Source organism: Dendropsophus ebraccatus, chromosome 5 (assembly GCF_027789765.1).
Source record: "Dendropsophus ebraccatus isolate aDenEbr1 chromosome 5, aDenEbr1.pat, whole genome shotgun sequence".
Taxonomy (NCBI): domain Eukaryota; kingdom Metazoa; phylum Chordata; class Amphibia; order Anura; family Hylidae; genus Dendropsophus; species Dendropsophus ebraccatus.
The window spans coordinates 5125318-5150211 of NC_091458.1; the positions used below are offsets into that span (position 1 = coordinate 5125318).

At 52.1% G+C, this 24894-nt stretch overlaps 1 protein-coding gene across 6 annotated transcripts in view; it reads right to left on the bottom strand.

The window, feature by feature from the left end:
* Positions 1-11084, bottom strand: part of NUP98 (nucleoporin 98 and 96 precursor) — a 32902-nt gene extending 21818 nt beyond the window's left edge. For 2 of the 6 annotated variants that reach the window (XM_069969341.1, XM_069969339.1), the window contains exons 1-12: positions 10982-11084; positions 8362-8457; positions 6820-6924; positions 6545-6724; positions 6329-6468; positions 5130-5237; positions 4821-5004; positions 4506-4672; positions 4288-4431; positions 3863-3947; positions 3474-3566; positions 2648-2788 (exon numbers count right to left, since the gene is read on the bottom strand). In XM_069969341.1, coding sequence (XP_069825442.1) covers positions 2648-2788; positions 3474-3566; positions 3863-3947; positions 4288-4431; positions 4506-4672; positions 4821-5004; positions 5130-5237; positions 6329-6468; positions 6545-6724; positions 6820-6924; positions 8362-8437 — 1423 coding nt within the window. In that variant the 5' untranslated portion in view covers positions 8438-8457; positions 10982-11084. Of the gene's footprint in view, positions 1-2647; positions 2789-3473; positions 3567-3862; positions 3948-4287; positions 4432-4505; positions 4676-4820; positions 5005-5129; positions 5238-6328; positions 6469-6544; positions 6725-6819; positions 6925-8361; positions 8458-10489; positions 10571-10624; positions 10668-10981 lie in introns of those variants that run through there. The other 4 variants (XM_069969340.1, XM_069969335.1, XM_069969337.1 and 1 more) reach the window with 3 other exon arrangements.
* Positions 11085-24894: the final 13810 nt, after the last annotated feature.

A 24894-nucleotide genomic window follows, 5' to 3' on the forward strand; every position in this document is an offset into this window, starting at 1 on the left:
TGACGGTATTATCCAGTCACAGTATGGCGGTATTGGTCAGGTCTGGAGTGGCGGTATTATACCAATCCTGTGGTGAGAATTCCCTCAGACAATATGTAGATGGCTTTAATCATTGATCAATGTGGAAATTTGTTTATGTTTTAAGCCGTTAAAAACCATGAAAAACTGGATTGAGACAACGCTTCTCTATGTAGAGAAATGCACATGGCCGAAAGCAGGCTCCCATTTCTTCCTCAGTAGTCATGTGCTGTTACCAGGATTATTGGCCATACACCTATTGGTTACTGCATGAGGGTCTGGCATCTGCTGCATGTGGTGACTTAGAGTAAATGTGGGAACGCGGCCCAGGACTGATCAGATATTAATATGATGGATCAGAAACTAGAAAATCCTGATGCTGATTGATTGATGCTGCAGGTATAGTACCTAGGGAGCAGCAGCTGGTAATACGGGCCAGGGTACTGTATATATGGGGGGTCTGTAGGTGTAGTGCGGAGGGCAGCAGCAGCTGGTAATACGGGCCTGGGTACTGTATATATGGGGGGTCTGCAGGTGTAGTGCTGGGGGCAGCAGCTGGTAATACGGCCCTGGGTACTGTATATATGGGGGGTCTGCAGGTGTAGTGCCTTGGGAGCAGCAGCTGGTAATACGGCCCTGGGTACTGTATATATGGGGGGTCTGCAGGTGTAGTGCTGGGGGCAGCAGCTGGTAATACGGCCCTGGGTACTGTATATATGGGGGGGGTCTGCAGGTGTAGTGCCTAGGGAGCAGCAGCTGGTAATACGGCCCTGGGTACTGTGTATATGGGGGGTCTGTAGGTGTAGTGCTGGGGGCAGCAGCTGGTAATACGGGCCAGGGTACTGTATATATGGGGGGTCTGCAGGTGTAGTGCTGGGGGCAGCAGCTGGTAATACGGGCCAGGGTACTGTATATATGGGGGGGTCTGCAGGTGTAGTGCCTAGGGAGCAGCAGCTGGTAATACGGCCCTGGATACTGTATATATGGGGGGGGTCTGCAGGTGTAGTGCCTAGGGAGCAGCAGCTGGTAATACGGCCCTGGATACTGTATATATGGGGGGTCTGCAGGTGTAGTGCCTAGGGAGCAGCAGCTGGTAATACGGCCCTGGGTACTGTATATATGGGGGGGGTCTGCAGGTGTAGTGCCTTGGGAGCAGCAGCTGGTAATACGGCCCTGGGTACTGTATATATGGGGGGTCTGCAGGTGTAATGCCCGGGGCAGCAGCTGGTAATACGGCCCTGGGTACTGTATATGTGAGGGGTCTGCAGGTGTAGTGCCTTGGGAGCAGCAGCTGGTAATACGGCCCTGGGTACTGTATATATGGGGGGTCTGCAGGTGTAGTGCCGGGGGCAGCAGCAGCTGGTAATACGGCCCTGGGTACTGTATATATGGGGGGTCTGCAGGTGTAGTGCTGGGGGCAGCAGCTGGTAATACGGCCCTGGTACTGTATATATGGGGGGTCTGCAGGTGTAGTGCCGGGGGCAGCAGCTGGTAATATGGCCCTGGGTACTGTATATATGGGGGCGGTCTGTAGGTGTAGTGCTGGGGGCAGCAGCTGGTAATACGGCCCTGGGTACTGTATATATGGGGGGGTCTGCAGGTGTAGTGCTGGGGGCAGCAGCTGGTAATATGGCCCTGGGTACTGTATATATGGGGGGGGTCTGTAGGTGTAGTGTCGGGAGCAGCAGCTGGTAATACGGCCCTGGGTACTGTATATATGGGGGGTCTGTAGGTGTAGTGCTGGTGGCAGCAGCTGGTAATACGGCCCTGGGTACTGTATATATGGGGGGGGGGGGGGGTCTGCAGGTGTGTCGGGAGCAGCAGCAATCCAGCCCCGGGTACTGTATATATGGGGGGTCTGCAGGTGTAGTGCCGGGGGCAGCAGCAGCTGGTAATACGGCCCTGGGTACTGTATATGGGGGGTCTGCAGGTGTAGTGCCGGGAGCAGCAGCTGGTAATCCGGCCCCGGGTACTGTATATATGGGGGGTCTGCAGGTGTAGTGCCGGGAGCAGCAGCTGGTAATACGGCCCTGGATACTGTATATATGGGGGGTCTGCAGGTGTAGTGCGGAGGGCAGCAGCTGGTAATACGGCCCTGGATACTGTATATATGGGGGGTCTGCAGGTGTAGTGCTGGGGGCAGCAGCTGGTAATACCGCACTGGGTACTGTATATATGGGGGGTCTGCAGGTGTAGTGCCGGGAGCAGCAGCTGGTAATACGGCCCTGGATACTGTATATATGGGGGGTCTGCAGGTGTAGTGCGGAGGGCAGCAGCTGGTAATACGGCCCTGGATACTGTATATATGGGGGGTCTGCAGGTGTAGTGCCCGGGGCAGCAGCTGGTAATACAGACCTGGGTACAACTAGAGACCAGGTACTGGAAAACTACAAGTCCCATCATGTCCTAACTGGGGACAAGAAATCTACAGGCCAGCGACTTCAAACCTGTGGCTTTCTGGATACTGCAGAACTACAACTCCCATCAAGTCCTAACCACTAAGAGTGCAGGACTACTACTCTTATAGGTGAATGTCTGCCGGCCTACAGCTGTGGGAGCTGTAGTTTGGAAGCAGATGAGGCTCACAGGCTGGGACCACCGGCCTATATAGTCTAATGATGAGACTCACCGACAGGAGCTTGAGGACCGCCAAAGCCTAGACCAGTGCTGGCCGTGTTAAATCCAGTGGAACCAAACGTGCCAGTGCCGAGGGCACCACCGAGTTTTGGCTGATTATTTCCAAACAGTGAGGTCTGGCCCGTGTTCAGACCTGGGACAAAGAGAAGGAGTGGTGATCAGGAGAGAACATACAGCGTCCTGGATGGGTCTCCAGACAAAACATTTTTCTATAGCAGCAGAAGCCTTAAGTACTGGAGCACGAGGGGATGGATCACGGTCATACGACGACATCACAACCAAGCGTCATCTGCTTGTTTCCCTACTCTGGAGCAGTAAATGCAATGGGGAGGACTGGCTGTGGGGGGGGGGGCTTATATGGCCAGGTATCGCCCCCACGTCAGCCATGGAAGCGGCAATGGGAATAACGTGTGCAGGAGACCCGTCCTCCAGCAGCCGGGAGACTATACCCACTCTCTGTGGCAGCCACGCCTATAAGGGAAAAGGGCTGCTTGGTTCTCAGGAGATCGGCAGCTGCCAGGACAGTCTTGGCGGCTGCTTATCTCCTTTATTAAAGGGGAACTCTGGCAAGTAAAAAAAAAAGTTAATGTCTTTCAAATAAGCTGTCAAATCCCAGTGGTGGCAGCAGAGAGCACTGTGTCAGACTGGAGAAAATACACCTCTTCCTGCAGGACATACAGCAGCTGATAAGTACTTGAAGACTGGAGATTTTTAAATAGACGTATGTATATCTTTCAGCCACCAGTTGATTCCAAAGAGAAGAATGGAGTTCCCCTTTATCCTTCATAAGTCATCCAGCATAATGTAAGTCATCCTACCTTGTCCAAAGCCGGTGCTAAGTCCTGGCCCAAGTGTCCCCGGTGCCGTCTTGTTGCCAAAGAGACTGCTGGCTGCATTATTGGCTCCAAAACCTGCAGAAAACCAACCTTTAACTAGGGGTACAAGTATCCATAGGCAAGAGACACAGACAGGCAAGAGACACAGACAGGCAAGAGACACAGACAGGCAAGAGACACAGACAGGATACAGGACTAGACGCGGCTCCCGCCCCTACACATATTATACAGTGTGTGAACTATTTTGCACCCCCCCCCCCCCCCAATACACAGCGAGGACCGGTAATCTCTCTCCTAGTGGACTATGGTGCAGTGAATGGTATAGAGCCCCCCTCCCATAATGTAACCCCTGAGCAGACCACATGACTTACCAAACAGTCCTCCAGAACCTGTGCCAAACGCTGAGGCGCTTGTGGTGGTCGTCCCAAAGCCGGTGGGTTTGTTATTAAAGAGTGTCTGTAAGAGAAGACACAAGAACAGGATAAAGGAGTCCTCCACCTACAGAGTGGTCACATATAGTCAGGAGAGGAGGTGCCGCTCCTTTTAGCAGTGTACAGACCCTCAGCAATCTCTACATATAGTCAGGAGGAGAGGAGGAGGTGCCGCTCCTTATACCAGTGTACAGACCCCCAGCAATGTCTACATATAGTCAGGAGAGGAGGAGGTGCCGCTCCTTATACCAGTGTACAGACCCCCACAACAATTTAGATATAGTCAGGAGAAGCCCATAGCAGAGCAATTCTCTCTCCCCTCCCTGCTCCCGACACTGAGCACATTTTGTTGGTATCCTACACACCGAACTTCCGACACCACCGAATGGTGTACTGTTGGTCTGTCCAAACAAGCTGCTCCCTGCTCCAAACGCTGAGCCTGCATTGGTGTTGGTGGAGGTGCCAAATAGGCCGGTGGACTGTGTGGCCTGCGTGCTTCCAAAGAGACCCTGTGGAGGACAAGAGACATGAAGGCCATACACGCTTATCACTGACAGGACAGATCATGGACAGCGACACTCACCATGGTGTTGGTCTGTGGCTGCCCCAACGTATTTGTGCTTCCGAAGGAGAAGCCGGCGTTCTGGGTGGTTGTCGCTTGGCCAAAGGGCTTATTGAAGAGGCTGGTGGCCGGCTGGGCCGCGGGCTGGCCAAACAGACTGCCAGTGTTTGCCCCAAAAGTGCTGGTACCTGCTAAAACCACCAAATAAAAATACTCCGTTACGTTACCTGCACAAGAGATAGGAGTGAGAAGGGGAGAAGAGGGAGAGAGGGAGGAGAGGGGGGGAGAGAGGAGAGGAGAGAAAGAAGCACAATATCGACAGACGCCACAACTTACTCTGTCCAAAGGCGTTTTTGTTGCCAAAAGAAAAGCTGCTGCTGCTGGATGGCGTCGTCCCAAAAAGACCAGTGGAGGCACTAGATGTGGCTGTGGGCGCCCCAAACAGGCCAGTAGCGGTGGCCGCACCAACTGGGTTCTGTGGTCCCTTCCTGTTGGCCTGGTAATCCTCTAAACGCAGCTCCTGCAAGGAGAAACTGTCAGGGGCCAAGGCGGCAGCCAAGAGAAGGGGCTGAGGGGGCAGACAAGAGAAGGGGCCGAGGGGGCAGCCAAGAGAAGGTGCGGTCTGGAGAGGGCGCTGTCACTCACCTCCAGGGACTTGCTCTCATACTCCTTCATGGCGGTGATACACTGGTGCTTGGTGCTGATGTTGGTGGTCACCCCCCCCTTGGCCATGGTGTCTGTTCCAGAAGGAGCCTGATAACAAAGGACAGATGTAGCCGAGGTTGTTGACTCCCAATAACTACCCCCACCCATTCACCTCACAGGGAGGAAAGTCCCTGAGCCCTGAGGTTTACTCTGCACAATAGTCAGTGTCATAGGGGTAACCCTGACATTATAACTTGACATATTTACAGCCAAAAAGTATCTGAAGACTGAAGGTCAGAGCCATTTGACCTCCATAGAACTGGGGTCCATGTGTAGTGGGCACCAGCAGAGTGGTACAGATCGCGTTCATCCTCAGCACATGCTGGACTGCCGCTCCACTCACAATGGTGACCGCCGCTCCTATAAGCGGATCGGGCGGATAAGGCTAAGCATAACCTTTATTGCCATAAGTTTCCTAACATTTATTATTGCTCTTCCACGTGCAGGGTAACCTGCAGGGGCGCAAGCATATCCCATGTGGTGTAAGTCAGAGGTCAGCCAGATGATCTGTAGTATCATGTGACTAGCTATGGTAACATGATCCCTGACGCATCAGGTGAGTCAGAAAGGTATGGTAAGTCAACTTGAACACAGTTACATTTTTTCTTTCAAATCAACTGGTGCCACAGATCTGTAATTTACTTTTATTATAAATCTCCAGTCTTCCAGTACTTATCAGCTTCTGTATATCCTGCAGGCAGTGGTGTATTCTCTCCAGTCTGACACTGTGCTCTCTGCTGCCACCTCTGTCCATGTCAGGAACTGTCCAGAGCAGGAGAGGTTTTCTATGGGGATTTGCTGCTGCTCTGGACAGTTCCTGACATGGACAGAGGTGGCAGCAGAGATCACTGTGTCAGACTGGAAAGAATACACCACTTCCTGTGGGACATACAGCAGCTGATAAGTACTGGAAAAACTGGAGGTTTTGTAATAGAAGTAAATTACAAACCTGTATAACTTTCACACCAGTAGACTTGGAAAAAAAAAAACATTTTTTGTGAAGTACCCCTTTATACGCGTCATTGTGATCATGGGCTAGGTCTGTAGATCACTGGCCTGACCCTATACCAGCATACACTAGAAGTTAACAGATGCTTCAGGACCAGGCAGACAATCCCCTCTGATCAGCCTTTACTCACATTGAACTTGATGGTGGTCCCGGTTGGAGCTGCGGAGAACGTTGACGTTCCGAACAAGGTGCTGGACGTTCCTCCAAAGGGGTTTGCTGTGGTATTTGTGTTACCAAAAAGGCTTGTGCTGTTGGTGCCAGTGCCAAAACCTACAAGAAAGCAATGGGGTGAAGACCAGACTAAATATCCCCCCTCCCTGCCAGCCCGCATCCTCCCAGGACTTACTGCTGAAGGTGGACGGCTTAGTCTGGCCAAATGCATTGCTCTGAGAGGAGAAGAGGCCGCCCCCGGTGTTCGTGGCCCCAAATAAAGAGTTTGTTGTACCAGTGGAGGTGCCAAAGCCAAAGCCTGTGCTTGTGGAGGACGTAGCTGTCTGGTTAAAGGTTCCCGTGCCAAAGAGCCCACCTGAGAACAAGGGGTAAAAAAAAACAACGTGAGGCTCCACCACACATACAGGACATGGGAGATAGCCCCCCTACCCAAGGAAGACACCCTCATACCTGGTTTATTCTGGGTGTTGCCAAAAAGGCCGCCGCTGTTGTTGTTGTTTGTGCCGAAGGTTGAACTTCCAAAACCAGTGGCGGTCGATGTTCCAAAACCGGGAGCTGGGGATATAGGAGAAATTACTAAGGCTCCAGGGTTCAGAGAGGTGCTCCCATTATCACAGGACCCAATAGGGAGGATGTGTATAATAGCAGTATATAGGCTCCGAGTATACAGATCCTATCATTACAGGAGCCCATAGAGGATGTGTATAATAGCAGTATACAGGCTCAGGGGTCACACGTGGTCCTATCATCACAGGAGCCCGTAGAGGATGTGTATAATAGCAGTATACAGGCTCAGAGGGGTCAGAGGTCACACAGGTGGTCCTGGCCATAGGGAGGATGTGTATAATAGCAGTATACAGGCTCAGAGGTCACACGTGGTCCTATCATCACAGGAGCCCATAGGGAGGATATGTATAATAGCAGTATACAGGCTCAGGCGTCACACGTGGTCCTATCATCACAGGAGCCCGTAGAGGATGTGTATAATAGCAGTATACAGGCTCCGAGTATACAGGTCCTATCGTCACAGGAGCCCGTAGAGGATGTGTATAATAGCAGTATACAGGCTCAGGGGTCACACGTGGTCCTATCATCACAGGAGCCCATAGAGGATGTGTATAATAGCAGTATACAGGCTCAGGGGTCACACGTGGTCCTATCATCACAGGAGCCTATAGGGAGGATGCGTATAATAGCAGTATACAGGCTCAGGGGTCACACGTGGTCCTATCATCACAGGAGCCCATAGGGAGGATGCGTATAATAGCAGTATACAGGCTCAGGGGTCACACGTGGTCCTATCATCACAGGAGCCCATAGAGGATGTGTATAATAGCAGTATACAGGCTCCGAGTATACAGGTCCTATCATCACAGGAGCCCATAGAGGATGTGTATAATAGCAGTATACAGGCTCCGAGTATACAGGTCCTATCGTCACAGGAGCCCATAGAGGATGTGTATAATAGCAGTATACAGGCTCAGAGTATACAGGTCCTATCATCACAGGAGCCCATAGAGGATGTGTATAATAGCAGTATACAGGCTCCGAGTATACAGGTCCTATCATCACAGGAGCCCATAGAGGATGTGTATAATAGCAGTATACAGGCTCCAGAGCAGTAAGTGTACTATTACACCAACAGATCTGATGACAGATTATCTGCCAAAGATTTGAAGCCAAACCCAGGAACAGACTATAAACAGAGATCAGGTCATAGAGGAAAGACTGGATTTCTCCTCTTTTCAAATCCACTCCTGGGTTTGGCTTCAAATCTTTGGCAGATAATCTGTCGTCAGATCTGTTGGTGTAATAGTACCCTAACATTGAACTAGAAGCAACTGGACCCAAACACGGCCCCCAAAGTGCCAACCAGGGAGCAGACGGGGTCTATTACAACAGGCAGAGGGGAAGAAGCTGCTGACAGACACACAGAGCATGGTGGGACACGCAGAGCACGGTGGGACACATACACAGACACTTCATACTTACTTTGGCCAAAAGTCGATGTTGCTCCAAAAGCTCCAGTGCCCCCTCCGAAAGGCGTGCCAAACGATTTATTAAACATCTTTATAAAGCTTCATAAGCCTGGAATAAAGAGAGAAGAAGCCGCCATGTAAGGGGTCTCCAGACACAGGACGGGTGAGACCGTCTCATGGTCGGGGGGAACATGTCAGAGACAAGCACCACCCCCGGCTTCATCTCTGTCACGCCTGGTAACAGAACTGATGTCTGGTCATGTGACCGGGGAGCCCTGACGGGATATGCATCTGCAGCCGGTGACACCAGAGGACTCCATATAACCGTATTCCAGGTGTCACAGGACGGTAGTCACAAGCAACAATCCAACACAAGCGGAAATTCCGCCACACTCCTCTGGGCCTCTGGCTGTAATAACACACAGATGCATAGACATAATGGCTGGCTGCACAATGTAACACGCAGAGCCCCCAGCATAGTCACCTGTAGGTGCAGGCATAATGCAGCGCCCCCTGTGGTGGTGGGGGAGGCTTCTATCCACATAGTATACACCCGGCCCTCGCAGACACCATGGACACTCCTTGTCAGTCCATGGCGGCCATTACTGTGATAGCACAGACAATTCTGCAGCAAAACAACGTCCCCCAAACCCTACATTGTCTATAGATAGATGCCCAGCTATGCGTCTCCATGGTTACCAATAAACCTGTAAGGCTGAGTTCACACAGAATGAAACAGGCTAAATTGCGCCAGCCTCCGTGTCATACTGGCAGTCTATGGGAGGCTCGAGCCCCATGAACTGGACAGTTATATTCCATGTCAACGGCCCCAAAGGGAATCTGCCAGCTGCATTTCCCTCTCTCTTCCCTGCCCCTCCCCCCCCCATGGGTCTCCCTCTCTCTTCCCTGCCCCTCCCCCCCATGGGTCTCCCTCTCTCCCCCCCCCCCCCCGAATGGGTCTCCCCCTCTCCCCCCCCCCCCGAATGGGTCTCCCCCCTCCCCCCCCCCCCCCCCGAATGGGTCTCCCCCTCTCTCTCTTTCCTGCCCCCCCCCCCCCCCGATGGGTCTCCCCCTCTCTCTCTTTCCTGCCCCCCCCCTCCCCCGATGGGTCTCCCCCTCTCTCTTCCCAGCCCCCCCCATGGGTCTCCCTCTCTCTCTTCCCAGCCCCCCCCACAATGGGTCTCTCTCTCTCTTCCCTGCCCCCCCCCCAATGGGTCTCTCCCTCTCTTCCCTGCCCCCCCTCCCCCGATGGGTCTCCTCCTCTTCCCTGTGCCCCCCGCCAATGGGTCTCCCTCTCTCTCTCTCTTCCCTGCCCCCCCATGGGTCTCCCCCTCTCTTCCCTGCCCCCCTGATGGGTCTCCCTCTCTCTCTTCCCAGCCCCCCCCCCCCCCCCCCCGGTGGGTCTTCCCCTCTCTTCCCTGCCCCCCCTCCCCCGATGGGTCTCCCTCTCTCTTCCCTGCCCCCCCTCCCCCAATGGGTCTCCTTCTCTTCCCTGTGCCCCCCACCAATGGGTCTCCCTCTCTCTCTCTTCCCTGCCCCCCCATGGGTCTCCCCCTCTCTTCCCTGCCCCCCTGATGGGTCTCCCTCTCTCTCTTCCCTGCCCCCCTGATGGGTCTCCCTCTCTCTCTTCCCAACCCCCCCCCCCCCCCCCCCCCCCCCCCGTGGGTCTTCCCCTCTCTTCCCTGCCCCCCCCCTCCCCCCGATGGGTCTCCCTCTCTCTTCCCTGCCCCCCTTCCCCCCCCCCCCCGATGGGTCTCCCTCTCTCTTCCCTGCCCCCCCCCCCCGGTGGGTCTTCCCCTCTCTTCCCCTCTCTTCCCTGCCCCCCCTCCCCCGATGGGTCTCCTCTTCCCTGCCCCCCCTCCCCCGATGGGTCTCCTTCTCTTCCCTGTGCCCCCCACCAATGGGTCTCCCTCTCTCTCTCTTCCCTGGCCCCCACCCACCCTGATGGGTCTTTTTCCTCCCCCTCCACTAATCAAAGACTTTCTCTGTCACAGACAACCCCCCCCCCCCAGACCCTTCTCCCCGTGGAGGAGTTACATGAGACCTCGATAGCGTAGCGTCTGGGGCCCCTCAGGAGAAGACATGGCCGCCCTGTACCCACACCCCACCTGCCCTGTTACCGAGGCCGGCTGTAACTCCACCTGACTAGTAATTACGCTGTGATATAAAGCCTTATATGTGTCTCCAGAAGAAGCTCCGCAGCAGCTGAGGTCAATGCATTGTCACATGAGCTATAGACAAATCCATCAACCAATCAGAATGCAGCTCTAATTTACCAGTCCAAGATCTGAGGAGAAGCTGCGCTGTGATTGGTTGCTATGGGAGACACTTCCTGCCCCCGTGACAGCGCCTCTCAGCGGCCACAGGGAGCAGTCACACAGCTGTCACGTGGTGCAGCAGGCAGAGAGCGGCGCGCAGCCAATCACAGCGCTGCTTCCATCCCACACACATATAAGCTGCTATGTGATTGGAGGAGCACGGCCTGGCCTCATGCGGCCGGCCCGTCCGCTCACTGTACAGCCCGAATGCCTCCGCTCCGTGCTCGCCTCCTGCCCCGCTCTCCTCACCGCGCACCGCGAGGACCCCGCACACACTCCGGACCACACAGCAGCCGCCGAACCCCTCACACTTACCGGTCTCCTCAGAACTCACAGGCCGCAGGCGGGAGAGTCAAATGCGTCATCAATCAATATGGCGCTGATGACGGCGGAATGACGTCACCACGTTTACCCACGCAGCGTACGACTTCAGCGTTTGATTGGTTAGAGCCACTTGTCATTAAGCCAGAGGGGCGTGGCGCCGTGCTGTGACGTGACGCTCTCATTTGTGGGCGGGGAATGAGCCTCTCGTCTCCTCTATCATTGGTTCCCGCCACTTGGTTGTGTTATGAATCGCTTTGAGGCGGCTGTCAATCACCCTGTCAGAGGCGCGGTCGCCTAGCAACGGGAGAGGCGAAGGTGTGTGACGTCATGGCGTGCTATCACATGACACGCGCAAAGTGGAGTTCACACACATGCGGTATTTGGCCAGGATTTAGAGGGAAAAACAGGAGGGGGGTCTGATTCCGTTAAAGGGGTATTCCACACAAATGTAACCTTTGATATGTTGCTGCCTAGGGTGAGACTAACATCTCCTTCCATACTTGTTATTATCTATTCAGTCTCCTTCCCCCAGTCCTCAGCTGCTGCTTTCTGCTGAAGAAAAAAAATTGTGTGAGCTTTTTTCTCTGTCTCCCCCTCCTCCCTTCTGAGACAGCTGATATAAACAAGTCCCTGGCTGGCTGTATCTGCAACATTGTAGCTTCTTTGTAATAGTGGGAGTGTTATTCCGAGGCCAAGTTGCTGATGAATTCACTTAAAGGGAACCTGTCACCCCCCGTGCCGGGGTGACAGGCTCCCGACCCCCTGTTAGAGCCCCGTATACTCACGTTATCCCGCCGGGTCCCGCTTCTGGAGATGGTCGGGTCACGGAGATATCGGCGCCCGAAGCCCGGCGTGCGCGCTCCTCAGATGAGTCCAACACCCATAGAGAATGACGGAGCGCTGGACTCTCCTGTCATTCTCTGTGAGTGTTGGATTTATCTGAGGAGCGCGCACGCCGGGCTTCGGGCGCCGATATCTCCGTGACCCGACCATCTCCAGAAGCGGGACCCGGCGGGATAACGTGAGTATACGGGGCTCTAACAGGGGGTCGGGAGCCTGTGACCCCATCACCGGGGGTGACAGGTCCTCTTTAAAGGACAACTCCGGCCAAAACTATTTTTTAATATGTTATTACTTACGGAAAGTTAGACAAATTTCTAATGTACAATAATTATGGGAAATGCACATATAGGGCTATTTCCCTTAAAGGACAAGTGCCATGAAAAACTTTTATAACTCTGTAATGTGCTTCAATCACCTATCTGCCTCCCTTCCCTGTCTTTTCCCCCCTCCTCCCCCCACCAGGAAGTGTCCTGACTCACACAGACCTGATTACTGTCGTCACCGTCACCAAGCTCTTCTCTCAGCTCCTTCTCCTGTTACACTAGCCTCCCCCCTCCCCTGCCTTGTCAGGTGACTCAGCTTGCTCAGCTCCCATTGGCTGAACAACTGCAAGCCATCACTTGTCACATCTCACTTGCTTATCTTCCCTCAGACTGACTCCGGCACATAGGCAGCTCCCCCCTCCCCCCCCCCCCCCCCTCTCTCCTGCTGCCGTGGACTCAATGAAGGAGTCATGTCACTAGAGAAGATAAGCTGAGCAAGCAGAGTCACCTGACAAGGAGGGGGAGGCTGGTGTAACAGGAGCTAGAGCAGCCCTCCTGCTGATGACTCATCCTCACAAGAAGGAGCTGCCTGGTGACGGTGACGACAGTAATCAGGTCTGTGTGAGTCAGGACACTTCCTGGTGGGGGGTGGAGGGGGAAAAAGACAGGGAAGGGAGGCAGATAGGTGATTGAAGCATATTACAGAGTTATATAACTTTGTAATGTGCTTCAATTACTGGGAAAAAGTTTTTCATGGCACTTGTCTTTTAATTTAGTAGATCAGGGAGACTTCAGATTCTCTAAAAAAAAAAGATGTCACGAACCGGGGGTGTAATTACAATGGAGTGTCCAGCAGGGGCGCACTATATATAGAAGTCAATGAGTACTATTGACTTCTATATATAGTGCGCCCCTGCTGGACACTCCATTGGAATTACAATAGATGTGTATGTAAATGTAATACAGTATACAGTGTTTTTGATTGAATACATTTATGGAATACTTTGGGGAGCAAGTGTCCTTGCTCCCCAAAGTATTCCATAAATGTAATCAATCAGTACATAACAGTAACCCGCCGCCCGCCTGCCGCTACCGAACGCCCGTCGCTGCCAAACGCCCGCCGCTGCTGAACGCCCGCCGCTCTGGACTAGACTCAACTACTACTCTCATGGTGATGGGAGAGTAGTAGCTGGGTTATATCGCCGCTGATGCTGCTGCTGATGGGCGCAGGGGGAGCCGCTCATCACTGTGCAGCTATCATCCCCCTCCGCTCCCCCCTCCTCCTCTGGCCAAACTTTACACTATGTGATGGCTGACTCCCCGCCCGGCCACCGCTCTCCGATCACACGTGCCGGCTCCCGGTGCTTCCTGGTGTCCCCGGCCGGCATGTGTGATCGGAGAGCGGTGGCCGGGCGGGGAGTCAGCCATCACATAGTGTAAAGTTTGGCCGGAGGAGGAGGGGGATGATAGCTGCACAGTGGTGAGCGGCTCCCCTTGCGCCCCTCAGCAGCAGCAGCAGCGGCGGCGATATAACCCAGCTACTACTCTCCCATCACCATGAGAGTAGTAGTTGAGTCTAGTCCAGAGCGGCGGGCGTTTGGCAGCGACGGGCGTTTGGTAGCGGCAGGCGGGCGGCGGGTTACTGTTATGTACTGATTGATTACATTTATGAAATACTTTGGGGAGCAAGGACACTTGCTCCCCAAAGTATTCCATAAATGTATTCAATCAAAAACACTGTATATTACATTTACATACACATCCATTGTAATTCCAATGGAGTGTCCAGCAGGGGCCCACTATATATAGAAGTCAATGGTCCTCATTGACTTCTATATATAGTGCGCCCCTGCTGGACACTCCATTGTAATTACACCCCCGGTTCGTGACATCTTTTTTTTAGAGAATCTGAAGTCTCCCTGATCTACTAAATTAAGGGAAATAGCCCTATGTGTGCATTTCCCATAATAAATGTACATTAGAAATTTGTCTAACTTTCCGTAAGTAATAACATTAAAAAATAGTTTTGGCCAGACTTTAATCCTTTAATCCTCCCAGCATTACAAAGAAGGTACAATGTTGGAGATACAGCCTTCCTGAATTAAAGCCTTGTTACGGCGCGGAGTAGAACAAGGCATTTTTTCTGAAAAATTTGCTAAAAAACTTATAATAGAACAGCCTAAAAAACCATATTGGTATATAATCCCAAAAATCCACAAAACTATGGAAAACCCTCCGGGGCGCCCCATAGTGGCTGGAAGGGAATCAGTTACAGAACCGGTCTCTAAATATTTACACTGGGTACTCAGGCCATTGCTAAGAAAATGTTCCGTCATACTTACGTGACACCTCTGAACTATTGACAATATTAGATGATTTTGGGTGGTCGGAAGGTCTCTCGTTAGCAAGCATCGATATCGAAAGTCTGTACACCCGCAGGATGCGGGTGTACAGGCGATTAGACGTCGATTGCTTAGTGTGGCAGAAAATGATGAATTTTTTTCTTCCTATGTTTGTGATCTTTTGGGGTTTGTCCTTACCCATAACGCCTTCCAGTTCGCTGACCAGTGGTACCGTCAGCGGGCTGGAGCGGCGATGGGGACTCCAGTCGCCCCAACTTTTGCTAATCTATTTTTGGCAGAATTGGAGGACAGGAAGGTGTTCAATATGGAGAACCCTTTTGCAACAAAAATAGCCCTATTTTTACGGTATATAGATGACATATTAATTATATGGTCAGGGACAGAGGAGGAATTCCGGCAATTTACAGAATACATGAATAACAATGAATTTAATATGTCTTTCACTTTTGTATATGGAGGAAAAAGTCTCGATTTTTTGGACGTGCACTTGGAGGTGAAGAATGGTGAGTTGGTGACCAGCGGGTATCACAAGCTGACTGCCACCAACTCACTATTAAGATATGATAGTTACCACCCTGTTCACATTAAGAAAAGTGTACCATACGGACAGTTTGTGCGACTGCGCCGTATAAATAATAATGATGAGATCTTTGAACAGCAGGCTGAAGCATTAGCCCAGAGATTGTATAGACGGGGGTAATATGTGAAGGAAGGTCAGCTCACCATGAGAAGACTTGTGCTGGGTTGGCAATTATCCGAGTTGAAGCAGGTGGATGTGAAGCGGGTCGCGCCCGGGAAATAGGCAATAGTAAACGTAGAGAGTCCACAGCTTCCAAAAAGGTAGATGCTTTATTGGGGCATATAAAAAGTACAAAAGGGAGAATAAAAACGTAGGCCTACATGTTTCGGGGAAGAAACCCCTTGATCACGGCAACATCATTTAACCCTTAGGGGACACAGCTACTTTTGGTGTTTATGACACGGACAAATTTTTCAAATATGACATGTGTCACTTTATATATTAATAACTCTGGAATGCTTTTACCGATCCTTCTGGTTCCAAGATCGTTTTTTCGTGACATGTTCCACTTTATGTTAGTGGTACATTTGGGACGATACCTTTAACTTTTTTTGAGAAAAACTCCAAAATGATGTGAAAAATTGAAAAAAAATTGCATTTCTCTACATTTGAAAGTCTCTGCCAATAAGGAAGATAGTTCTACCACATAAATTATTGATTAATTCATATCTATAACATGTCTACTTTATGTTGGTAGCATTTGGTGAACATGCTTTTTTAGGATTTTAGAGGCCGTGATTGTTTAGTAGCAATTTTCTAAATTTTGGTGAAAATTTAAACTGGGAATTCTTTAGGGACCAGTTCAGTTTTGAAGCATATTCCAGAGGCCTGGATCCTAGAAACCCCCATAATTCACCCCATTTTGAACTCTTCACCCTTTGAAGTATTCAAATTGACATTTAAAACAGTTTTTAACTCTTTAAGCATTTCAGATGAATAACTGCAAAGTAAGTGTGAAAAGTAAAAATTATTATTTTCTTGGCAGACAATCCAATTCAATCCTATTTCTTTCATACCGCACAGCTATAAAAAGTAAAATGCAATAAAACATTTATTCCTCTGAATCTGCAGTTTTTACAAATACCCCATTTGTGGGTGTAAACCGTTGTGCAGGCGCACAACACGGCTCAGAAGAGAAGGAGCATCCTTTAAATTTTGGAGTGTGGATTTGGCTGGAATAAATGTAGGAGACCATGTTACAGTTACATAGCCCCACTAGTGCCGAGACAGTGGGAACCCCCCACAGGTGACCCCATTTTGAAAACTACACCCCTTAAAGAATGTAACAAGGGGTACAGTGGGCATGTGGACCCTACAGGTTTTTCACAGTTTTTTGCAAAAGTGGGCCGTGAAAATGAAAAATCACATTTTTCACACTTATACATTGGTGAAACCTCAAATTCTTCAAATTTCAAAAAGCTTAGAGGAGAAAAAGCCCACCGATATTTGTAAAGCAATTTCTCCTGAGTACATAAATACCCCATTTATGAACGTAGAGTATTGTGTGGGCGTACAACAGGGCTCAGAAGAGAAGGAGCACCTATGTCTGTGTGTGCACGGACGTTTACTGACACTTACTAATGGACACTGACTGACGCTTACTGACACTCACTAATGGACACTGACTGACGGTTACTGACACTTACTAATGGACGCCAACTGACACTGATGCTTACTAACGGACGCTGACTGATGCTTACTAACGGACACTGATTGACACTGACGCTTACTAATGGACGCTGACTGACACTGACGCTTACTAATGGACACAGACTGACACTGACGCTTACTAATGGACGCTGACTGACGCTTACTAACGCTTACTAACAGACGATGACTGACACTAACGGACGCTGACTGACGGACACTAAGATCTCCCTTATTACTGGGAGATCACAGGGGAGGGGGTACTTTTTATTATGTGTGTGTGTGTGTGTGTGTGTTTTCTACAGTATATGGATGCAGGCTCTGATCTCCTCACAAAGTGAGTGATCAGAGCCTGCATTCATGCTCTGCCAAGATCAAATACTGTTATTGGCAGCTCTGATCACAGAGCTGCCAATCACAGTATATAGCAGCATGTACCAGCGTCATCACACAGACGCTGGTACATGCTGCTGCTGCAGCACTGGCTCCCCGTTCCCAGAACTCACTCTAAGCTTGGGGATCCGGGGAGCCAGTGCTGCCAGGAGGAGGTGGAAGGAGACACCTGCTGTGACCCCCTCCGGTGGCAGCGGCAGCGGCTGCTGTAGCGGTGGCTGCCAGGAGGAGGTGGAAGGAGACACCTGCTGTGACCCCCTCCGGTGGCAGCGGCAGCGGCTGCTGTAGCGGTGGCTGCCAGGAGGAGGTGGAAGGAGACACCTGCTGTGACCCCCTCCGGTGGCAGCGGCTGCTGTAGCGGTGATCCGGGGGGGGGGGGGGTCATGCTGCAGCAGGAGGGGGACCCTCCAGCACAGCGGCGGGAGGCAGGGGTATGGCCCGGGGGGCTGACACGGCAGGGGGGGGCGGGACATCGGCAGACTCGGCAGGGGGGCGGGACAGATCGGCAGCAGCTTCCCCCGGATCCCGGAATTCGACAGAGACCGGGACCCGGTGGTTTACCTTTCGCTTCACCGGTATCAGTGGATCGTTACCGATCCACTGATGCCGGTGATTGGCTGTGCTGGACACCTTCAAAGGGTCCAGCAGCAGCTACACTGAACTGTCAGCTATCAGCTGACAGTTTAGTTTCGGCTCCCGGTCACTGTTTGTGTAAACAGTGAGCACCGGGAGTCGGTCAGTTATAGTACGTCCTGGTGCGGAAAGTAACCTCCTGCCAGGACGTACTATAACTGCCTGGTGCGGCTAGGGGTTAAAGAGTCGCTGTCGTATTTTTTTTTTTTTGCAGAAATCAATAGTCCAGGCGATTTTAAGAAACTTTGTAATTGGGTTTATTAGCCAAATCTGCCATTATCTGCATGTAAAAAGCCTTTTCCCAGGTCCCCCCCTCCTTCCTCTTTTTCATCCACTCTGAAAAATCAGAAAATTGTGACTTGTTGCAGGAGTCGTCCCCTGTCTGTTCTATGGAGAGGGGAGGGGGGAGGAGGAAGGAGGGAGTTAGCCGGCAGCAGAAAGCAGATAACAGAGGATTACAGGCACAGAGCTGGGTGACAGCTGTAATCTGAGCTCAGACAGGTCACTGGTGACTGTCACAGGAGATATCCCCTGAGGGATTTGTAGATTAACTCTTTGTTGTCCTGTTTTGGTCTTTTCTTTAGCTCTCTCCATAGGAGAACAATGAAGACAGGGGGGAGAGCTTCAAACTGCTTTTTCATGATAAAAATGCATTTTTCGGATAATAAACCCAATTACAAAGTTTCTTAAAATCGCCTGGACTATTGATTTCTGCAAAAAAAAAATTTCACGACAGTGACACTTTAAAGCAATTGGGGGATATATATGCTCCTGTTTCAATACGTCATTAAGGAAACATTCCTGCTGTGGGGAACAAGAACAGAGCAGCCAAAGGAAACAGCTGGAGGTGAGAGAGAAAGAGAAACTTTGAGAGACAGTTTGTCAGGTGCCCCCTCAGGAAAGGGCCCGCACACTTACAGCCAGTGGGAATCCTAAAGACCAACACCCTAAGTGGACAGACTTGGCTGTAAAAGGGAGAAGAGTTAACGCAGGCCTCGGCACCCATCTTCCTGAAATTCGGGGGGTAAGCTTTACTAGGACCCCTGGATACCTCTGGGACCCGAAAGTTGTGGCCTAAGGCCCGGCCCAGTAACCTAAGCAGGAAGCCCCTAGCAGACTGGAAGGGAATACAGACTCAAGCACCATTAGGGAAGAGGATCACAGGATCACAGTGCCCACCAGCGTCCCACACGTACAGACAGACCAGGATCTGAGGCAGATTCGTCTCTCCACACACCACCAGACTCTCCACAAGCGCAGTAACTCAGTCAAAGCCGCCAGTATTCGCTGCTGTATACCAAAGGACTGTATACCATCTGCACGTCTACCAGTCAAGGAGTTGTTGTTACACTGCCTCCCTCCTTGTCTCCATGTTGTCCTGGTTATCTGCACCACACCACCATCAAGGGCCATTGTACCGGACAGCAGTATTTGGGGTTGGCCCCGGGGGAACTACAGGTCCACACCATTGACCACCTTACACACAGGTGCAGCCCCCCTTCAGGAATCCCTGCAGTAGCCCACAGGAGAGAGAGAGTCATCCCCGGGAAGCGCCAGAGAGTCCCCCTGTACCTGCGGAAGCCCTCGTGCCCACCTGTGACCGTGACAAGATCCAGCCATCCTGCAGGTACAGCACACTCTCCCTCTGCAGCCCTCAGTGCATCCACTCACAGAGGAGCTCAGCGCCACACTCAGGAGAGACTACTGCCATCATCATTCTCTCCTCATTCCCCTCACTCTCTTCCAAGCACCCCGGCACGTTGCATTATGATTCAAGAGACTGCGTGAAGTTGAGCACCACCTCTTAGTTGCATGATTACGCCATCCTCAGCCTTTCTGTATATCACCTGCCATTGAATTGATTGCCTTAGCTAGTAGTGCCGAGACTACTTCTGATTGCATGCACCTGCCTGAACAAGGACCGTGTTCACACAGTGTATTGAACAACAGCCGTGGAAATAATTGACCTACTTGGAAACAACAACCGGAAATAATTGACAGTTCACACACAGTATGGCTGTCTTGTGGCCATAGTGTGACTGAGAATCAATGCTTAAAGGGGTATTCCAGGATATTTTGACATTTACTCTACAGATTAGTCTTGTAATAAAATTAATTTGGCTCATTAGTTTCTATTACGAATTTTGTCTCTTTCTCGCAATTTTTACATGAGTCACGTGGTCCTGTGACGTCACCGAACCGGAAGAGTGCTGACTTGCCGACTCAGCCGGCCTCTAGTTAGTTATTCACTTAGCAGGCTTCAGAGCCTTACAAACGGCCCTCCCTGAGCACGGGACGTCACATGACGCCCTGTTCCAGAGCTGGCCTGTCAGTGTAATCACCTCAATCCCTCCCTGTGTAATGATTGCGGACCCCTCAGCCCCGGCCCCCCTCCCTGTGTAATGATTGCGCCCCCCTCTCTCTGTAAATCATTGCGGACCCCCCGGCCGCGCCCCCCCCCCCCTCTCTGTAATGATTGCGGACCCCTCCCGGCCGCGTCCCCCATCCCTGTGTAAACATTACGATATACAGATCACCTGGTGTAAGCCTGTTGCATCGCTGGACCCGATTTCGGCGCCTTTTTCAAGCAGCTATCCTCAGCTGACAGGCGCTCTGTGTGAGGCAGGAGAGATTCCTTTCCTGCTTCGTACAGAGCGCCTATAGATCGCCCAATACAACTCAGCTGACAGGCGCTCTGTACGAAGCAGGAAAGGAATCTCTCCTGCCTCACACAGAGCGCCTGTCAGCTGAGGATAGCTGCTTGAAAAAGGCGCCGAAATCGGGTCCAGCGATGCAACAGGCTTACACCAGGGGGTGAGTGATCTGTATATCGTAATGTTTACACAGGGATGGGGGACGCGGCCGGGAGGGGTCCGCAATCATTACAGAGAGGGGGGGGGGGGCGCGGCCGGGGGGTCCGCAATGATTTACAGAGAGAGGGGGGCGCAATCATTACACAGGGAGGGATTGAGGTGATTACACTGACAGGCCAGCTCTGGAACAGGGCGTCATGTGACGTCCCGTGCTCAGGGAGGGCCGTTTGTAAGGCTCTGAAGCCTGCTAAGTGAATAACTAACTAGAGGCCGGCTGAGTCGGCAAGTCAGCACTCTTCCAGTTCGGTGACGTCACAGGACCACGTGACTCATGTAAAAATTGCGAGAAAGAGACAAAATTCGTAATAGAAACTAATGAGACAAATTGATTATATTACAAGACTAATCTGTAGAGTAAATGTCAAAATATCCTGGAATACCCCTTTAAGGTTCTGCCCAATGACCCTGCTGATGTGCCCCAGAAGTTCCTTACCGGACGACTGCAGGGCTGTGACTCATTCTCCTCTTCTCCCCCACATTCTGTAGATTGCTCCTATGCTAATCAGGAGCATTTGGGGCGTCACCTGATGGCAATCTGATGCAACGTAATGAAGGGAGATGGAACTCCCAAAACGTTTAATTGCTTTTTATGTACGTTTTTACTGATTTTGTCCAAAAAGTCAGTCATTTTATGTTTTATACTCCACTCGTTGTGAAGGAATTTTTGGCAGCGCAGGTACTTTTTTCTTCTTTCCGGTCCATAGAGAGTCAGTTTTGGCCATATGCCACTAACTGAAGACTGCGCTGAGTGTTTAGCCAACTCTTTAAGGCATGGGTCTCAAACTCAATTTACCCGGGGGCCGCTGGAGGTAGAGTCTGGGTGAGGCTGGGCCGCATCAGGTTCTCCACAAGAAGGGGACTGGGGGGTGACACAGGGGACTGGGGGGAGCAGGGGGGTGACAGAGGGGACTGGGGGGAGCAGGGGGGTGACACAGGGGACTGGGGGTGACAGAGGGGACTGGGGGTCTCTGAGAGGGGACTGGGGGTGACACAGGGGACTGGGGGGTGACAGAGGGGACTGGGGGGAGCAGGGGGGTGACAGAGGGGACTGGGGGGAGCAGGGGGGTGACACGGGACTGGGGGTCTCTGAGAGGGGACTGGGGGTGACACAGGGGAGCTGGGGGGAGCAGGGGATGACAGAGGGGAGCTGGGGGGTGACACAGGGGACTGGGGGGAGCAGGGAGGTGACACAGGGGACTGGGGGTGACAAAGGGGACTGGGGGTCTCTGAGAGGGGACTGGGGGAGCAGGGGGTGACACAGGGGACTGGGGGTCTCTGAGAGGGGACTGGGGGTGACAAAGGGGACTGGGGGTCTCTGAGAGGGGACTGGGGGGAGCAGGGGGTGACAGAGAACTGGGGGGAGCAGGGGGTGACAGAGAACTGGGGGGAGCAGGGGGTGACACAGGGGACTGGGGGTCTCTGAGAGGGGACTGGGGGTGACACAGGGGACTGGGGGTGACACAGGGGGCTGGGAGTCTCTGAGAGGGCACTGGGGGGGTGACACAGGGGACTGGGGGAGCTGGGGGTCACTGAGAAGGGACTGGGGGAGCTGAGCACACACCCCTCCTTCTCCTCTCACCCCCTGCACCGGCTCTCTCCTCTCAGCCACACATGCAGCTCCTCGATCTCTGGAGGAGGAGGCCGCGGGGACTGCAGGGTGAGGTGATAGCATCGCTGCAAGTCCTGGGGCTGTAAAGCAGGATCGGGGGTCTGCACTGCATCCCCCATCCTGCTGAACAGCCCCAGGACTTGCAGCAATGCGATCACCTTTCAGTCCCCGTGGCCTCCTCCAGAGACCGGGGAGCTGCATGTGCGGCAGGGACGCTAGGGGGCGGCGGCTGTAGGCCTCCGCAAGGCTCACCTGCCCCGCACCGCCGCCGCACACCTCTCCTCCCACCACCGCTGCCGCCGCCGCCCACCTCTCCGTCATCTTCGGGAGGCCGGCCGAACAGCTGCAGCCGTCTCTGATGCCGGCCCCCCACTGCTGCGTCATCAGCTGCTCAGCCGTGATTGGCTGAGCACAAAGTTAAGCTCAGCCAATCGCGGCTGAGCAGCTGATGAGGGCCGCACTTACAGGAAAGCTACCATTGAGATGGGGGCCGCAAACTAGTGTCCCGAGGGCTGCAGTTGGCCCGCGGACCGCGAGTTTGAGACCCCTGCTTTAAGGGGTTATCCACCTAAGAGCAAAAAAAAAAAGACTCCCAAATCTAGCTGGTCTCACCAAGCCCCGTGATTATTTTGAGCCGTCTCCTGCTGCCATTTAAGTTTTTCTAAAAGCTGATCTGTATCCAAGATGGAGCGTCGGACTCACCATTCATTCTCTATGAGCGTTGGACCCATCTCAGCGGCGCGATCAAGTAAGTATGAGGGGCTCTAGCGGGGGGTCGGGAGCCTGTCACCCCGGCATCAGGGGTCACAGGTCCTCTTTAAGTACTTATAATATCATTAGTGCTAGTTACATCATCTGTCCTTCACACATCAACAAAGTCGCAAGTGGTGAATAAAAACATCAGTGGCAAATCGGCGCAGGACAGAGAACAAATTATCTCCAAGAACATAATACAGTGGTGCCTTGGATTAGGGACGGTGCTTGTAATCCAAATCCACTCTTAAACCAAAGCAAATTTTCCCATAAGAAATCATAGAAATGCAAACAATTGGTTCCACACACCAAAAATAATGATTTATTATTCTGAATAACATGTAAAACTAATGAAACAAACAATAAGAAACAGAATAAGTTACTGTACAGTAATGGAGAGGATGGGAAACACAAGGGCTGAGAGAGACTGCAGGGAGCAGGAAGGAATGAGCAGGACAGATGTGGGCACAGTATGGCAGCACTCTCTGTCCGGGGAGAGAGGGGTTACAGCTATGAAGAGATTACCCCGACAGTCCTGTCCCCTGATGTAAGCCCCAGCCTGAAGTGGATCTGCTATGATTTGGAAGGTGAGGGAGATTTCCTGGGTCAGAATACAGGGCTGTAGACCCCGCTATGCAGATCATGCCCCCCCGCCACTCCCCCTCCCACCCAGTTCAGGGAGCTCTTAAACCAAAGCAATGCTCTTCAACCAAGTCACAATTTAAAAAAAACTGTGAGCTCTTAAACCAAAACGCTCTTAAACCAAGTTACTTTTAAACCAAGGTACCACTGTCATAAAACTTCTACTGGGGAGAGGCTACTAGCGATGTGACAGAGACCAAGTCCTGGGCCTACACTATGGAAGATCCTGGGCCTACACTATGGAAGCCTCCTGGGCCTACACTATGGAAGCCTCCTGGGCCTACACTATGGAAGCCTCCTAGGCCTACACTATGGAAGCCTCCTGGGCCTACACTATTGAAGCCTCCTGGGCCTACACTATGGAAGCCTCCTGGGCCTACACTATGGAAGCCTCCTGGGCCTACACTATGGAAGCCTCCTGGGCCTACACTATGGAAGCCTCCTGGGCCTACACTATGGAAGCCTCCTGGGCCTACACTATGGAAGCTTCCTGGGCCTACACTATGGAAGCCTCCTGGGCCTACACTATGGAAGTTTCCTGGGCCCACACTATGGAAGCGTCCTGGGCCTACACTATGGAAGCCTCCTGGGCCTACACTATGGAAGCCTCCTGGGCCTACACTATGGAAGCCTCCTGGGTCTACACTATGGAAGCGTCCTGGGCCTACACTATGGAAGCCTCCTGGGCCTACACTATGGAAGCCTCCTGGGCCTGAATCAGTAAAAGCTTTCTTCAAACTTTATGGATGACCTAGAAGTCTCATGTATACGGTCATCTGAGTCATCCATCGGTGAAGGACTTTCAAAGGTGTGAAACGGAGACTATCCTATACCTGACACACAAAATGGCGGCCAATATACTTCAAATAGTCACAATTTAGTCCTAGCATTACAGCTGAGGTCCTTACAGTAATGACACTGTCTTTCTATACATGGCCTCAATACCACAATAGATTTCTCCTTCATCACAGAAGACTGTTTCCATGTACTGTCCAGTCTTCCTCCAGGTGACCAGGGAACTCTGAAAGTGCCACGGATACAACATTCCTCCGACTTCCAGAGGAGGCACTATCCTCAAAAGGTGAAAGCTGGCGTGAAACACATGACACGGACAGCACTATGGATGATAAGCCCATGAAGGGCCTGTCATAAGATAAAAAGGCAGCAGGGGGCGCTTATGTCCTTTTATTTATTTTTACTGTTCAGCGGTAGTATATAATCCTCAGTTGCAGAACGTTTCGCTGCCGATCTATCCTTTACAGGTGGCACAGAAGGGGGATCACTGTGTGCAGTGCAGTAATAGAG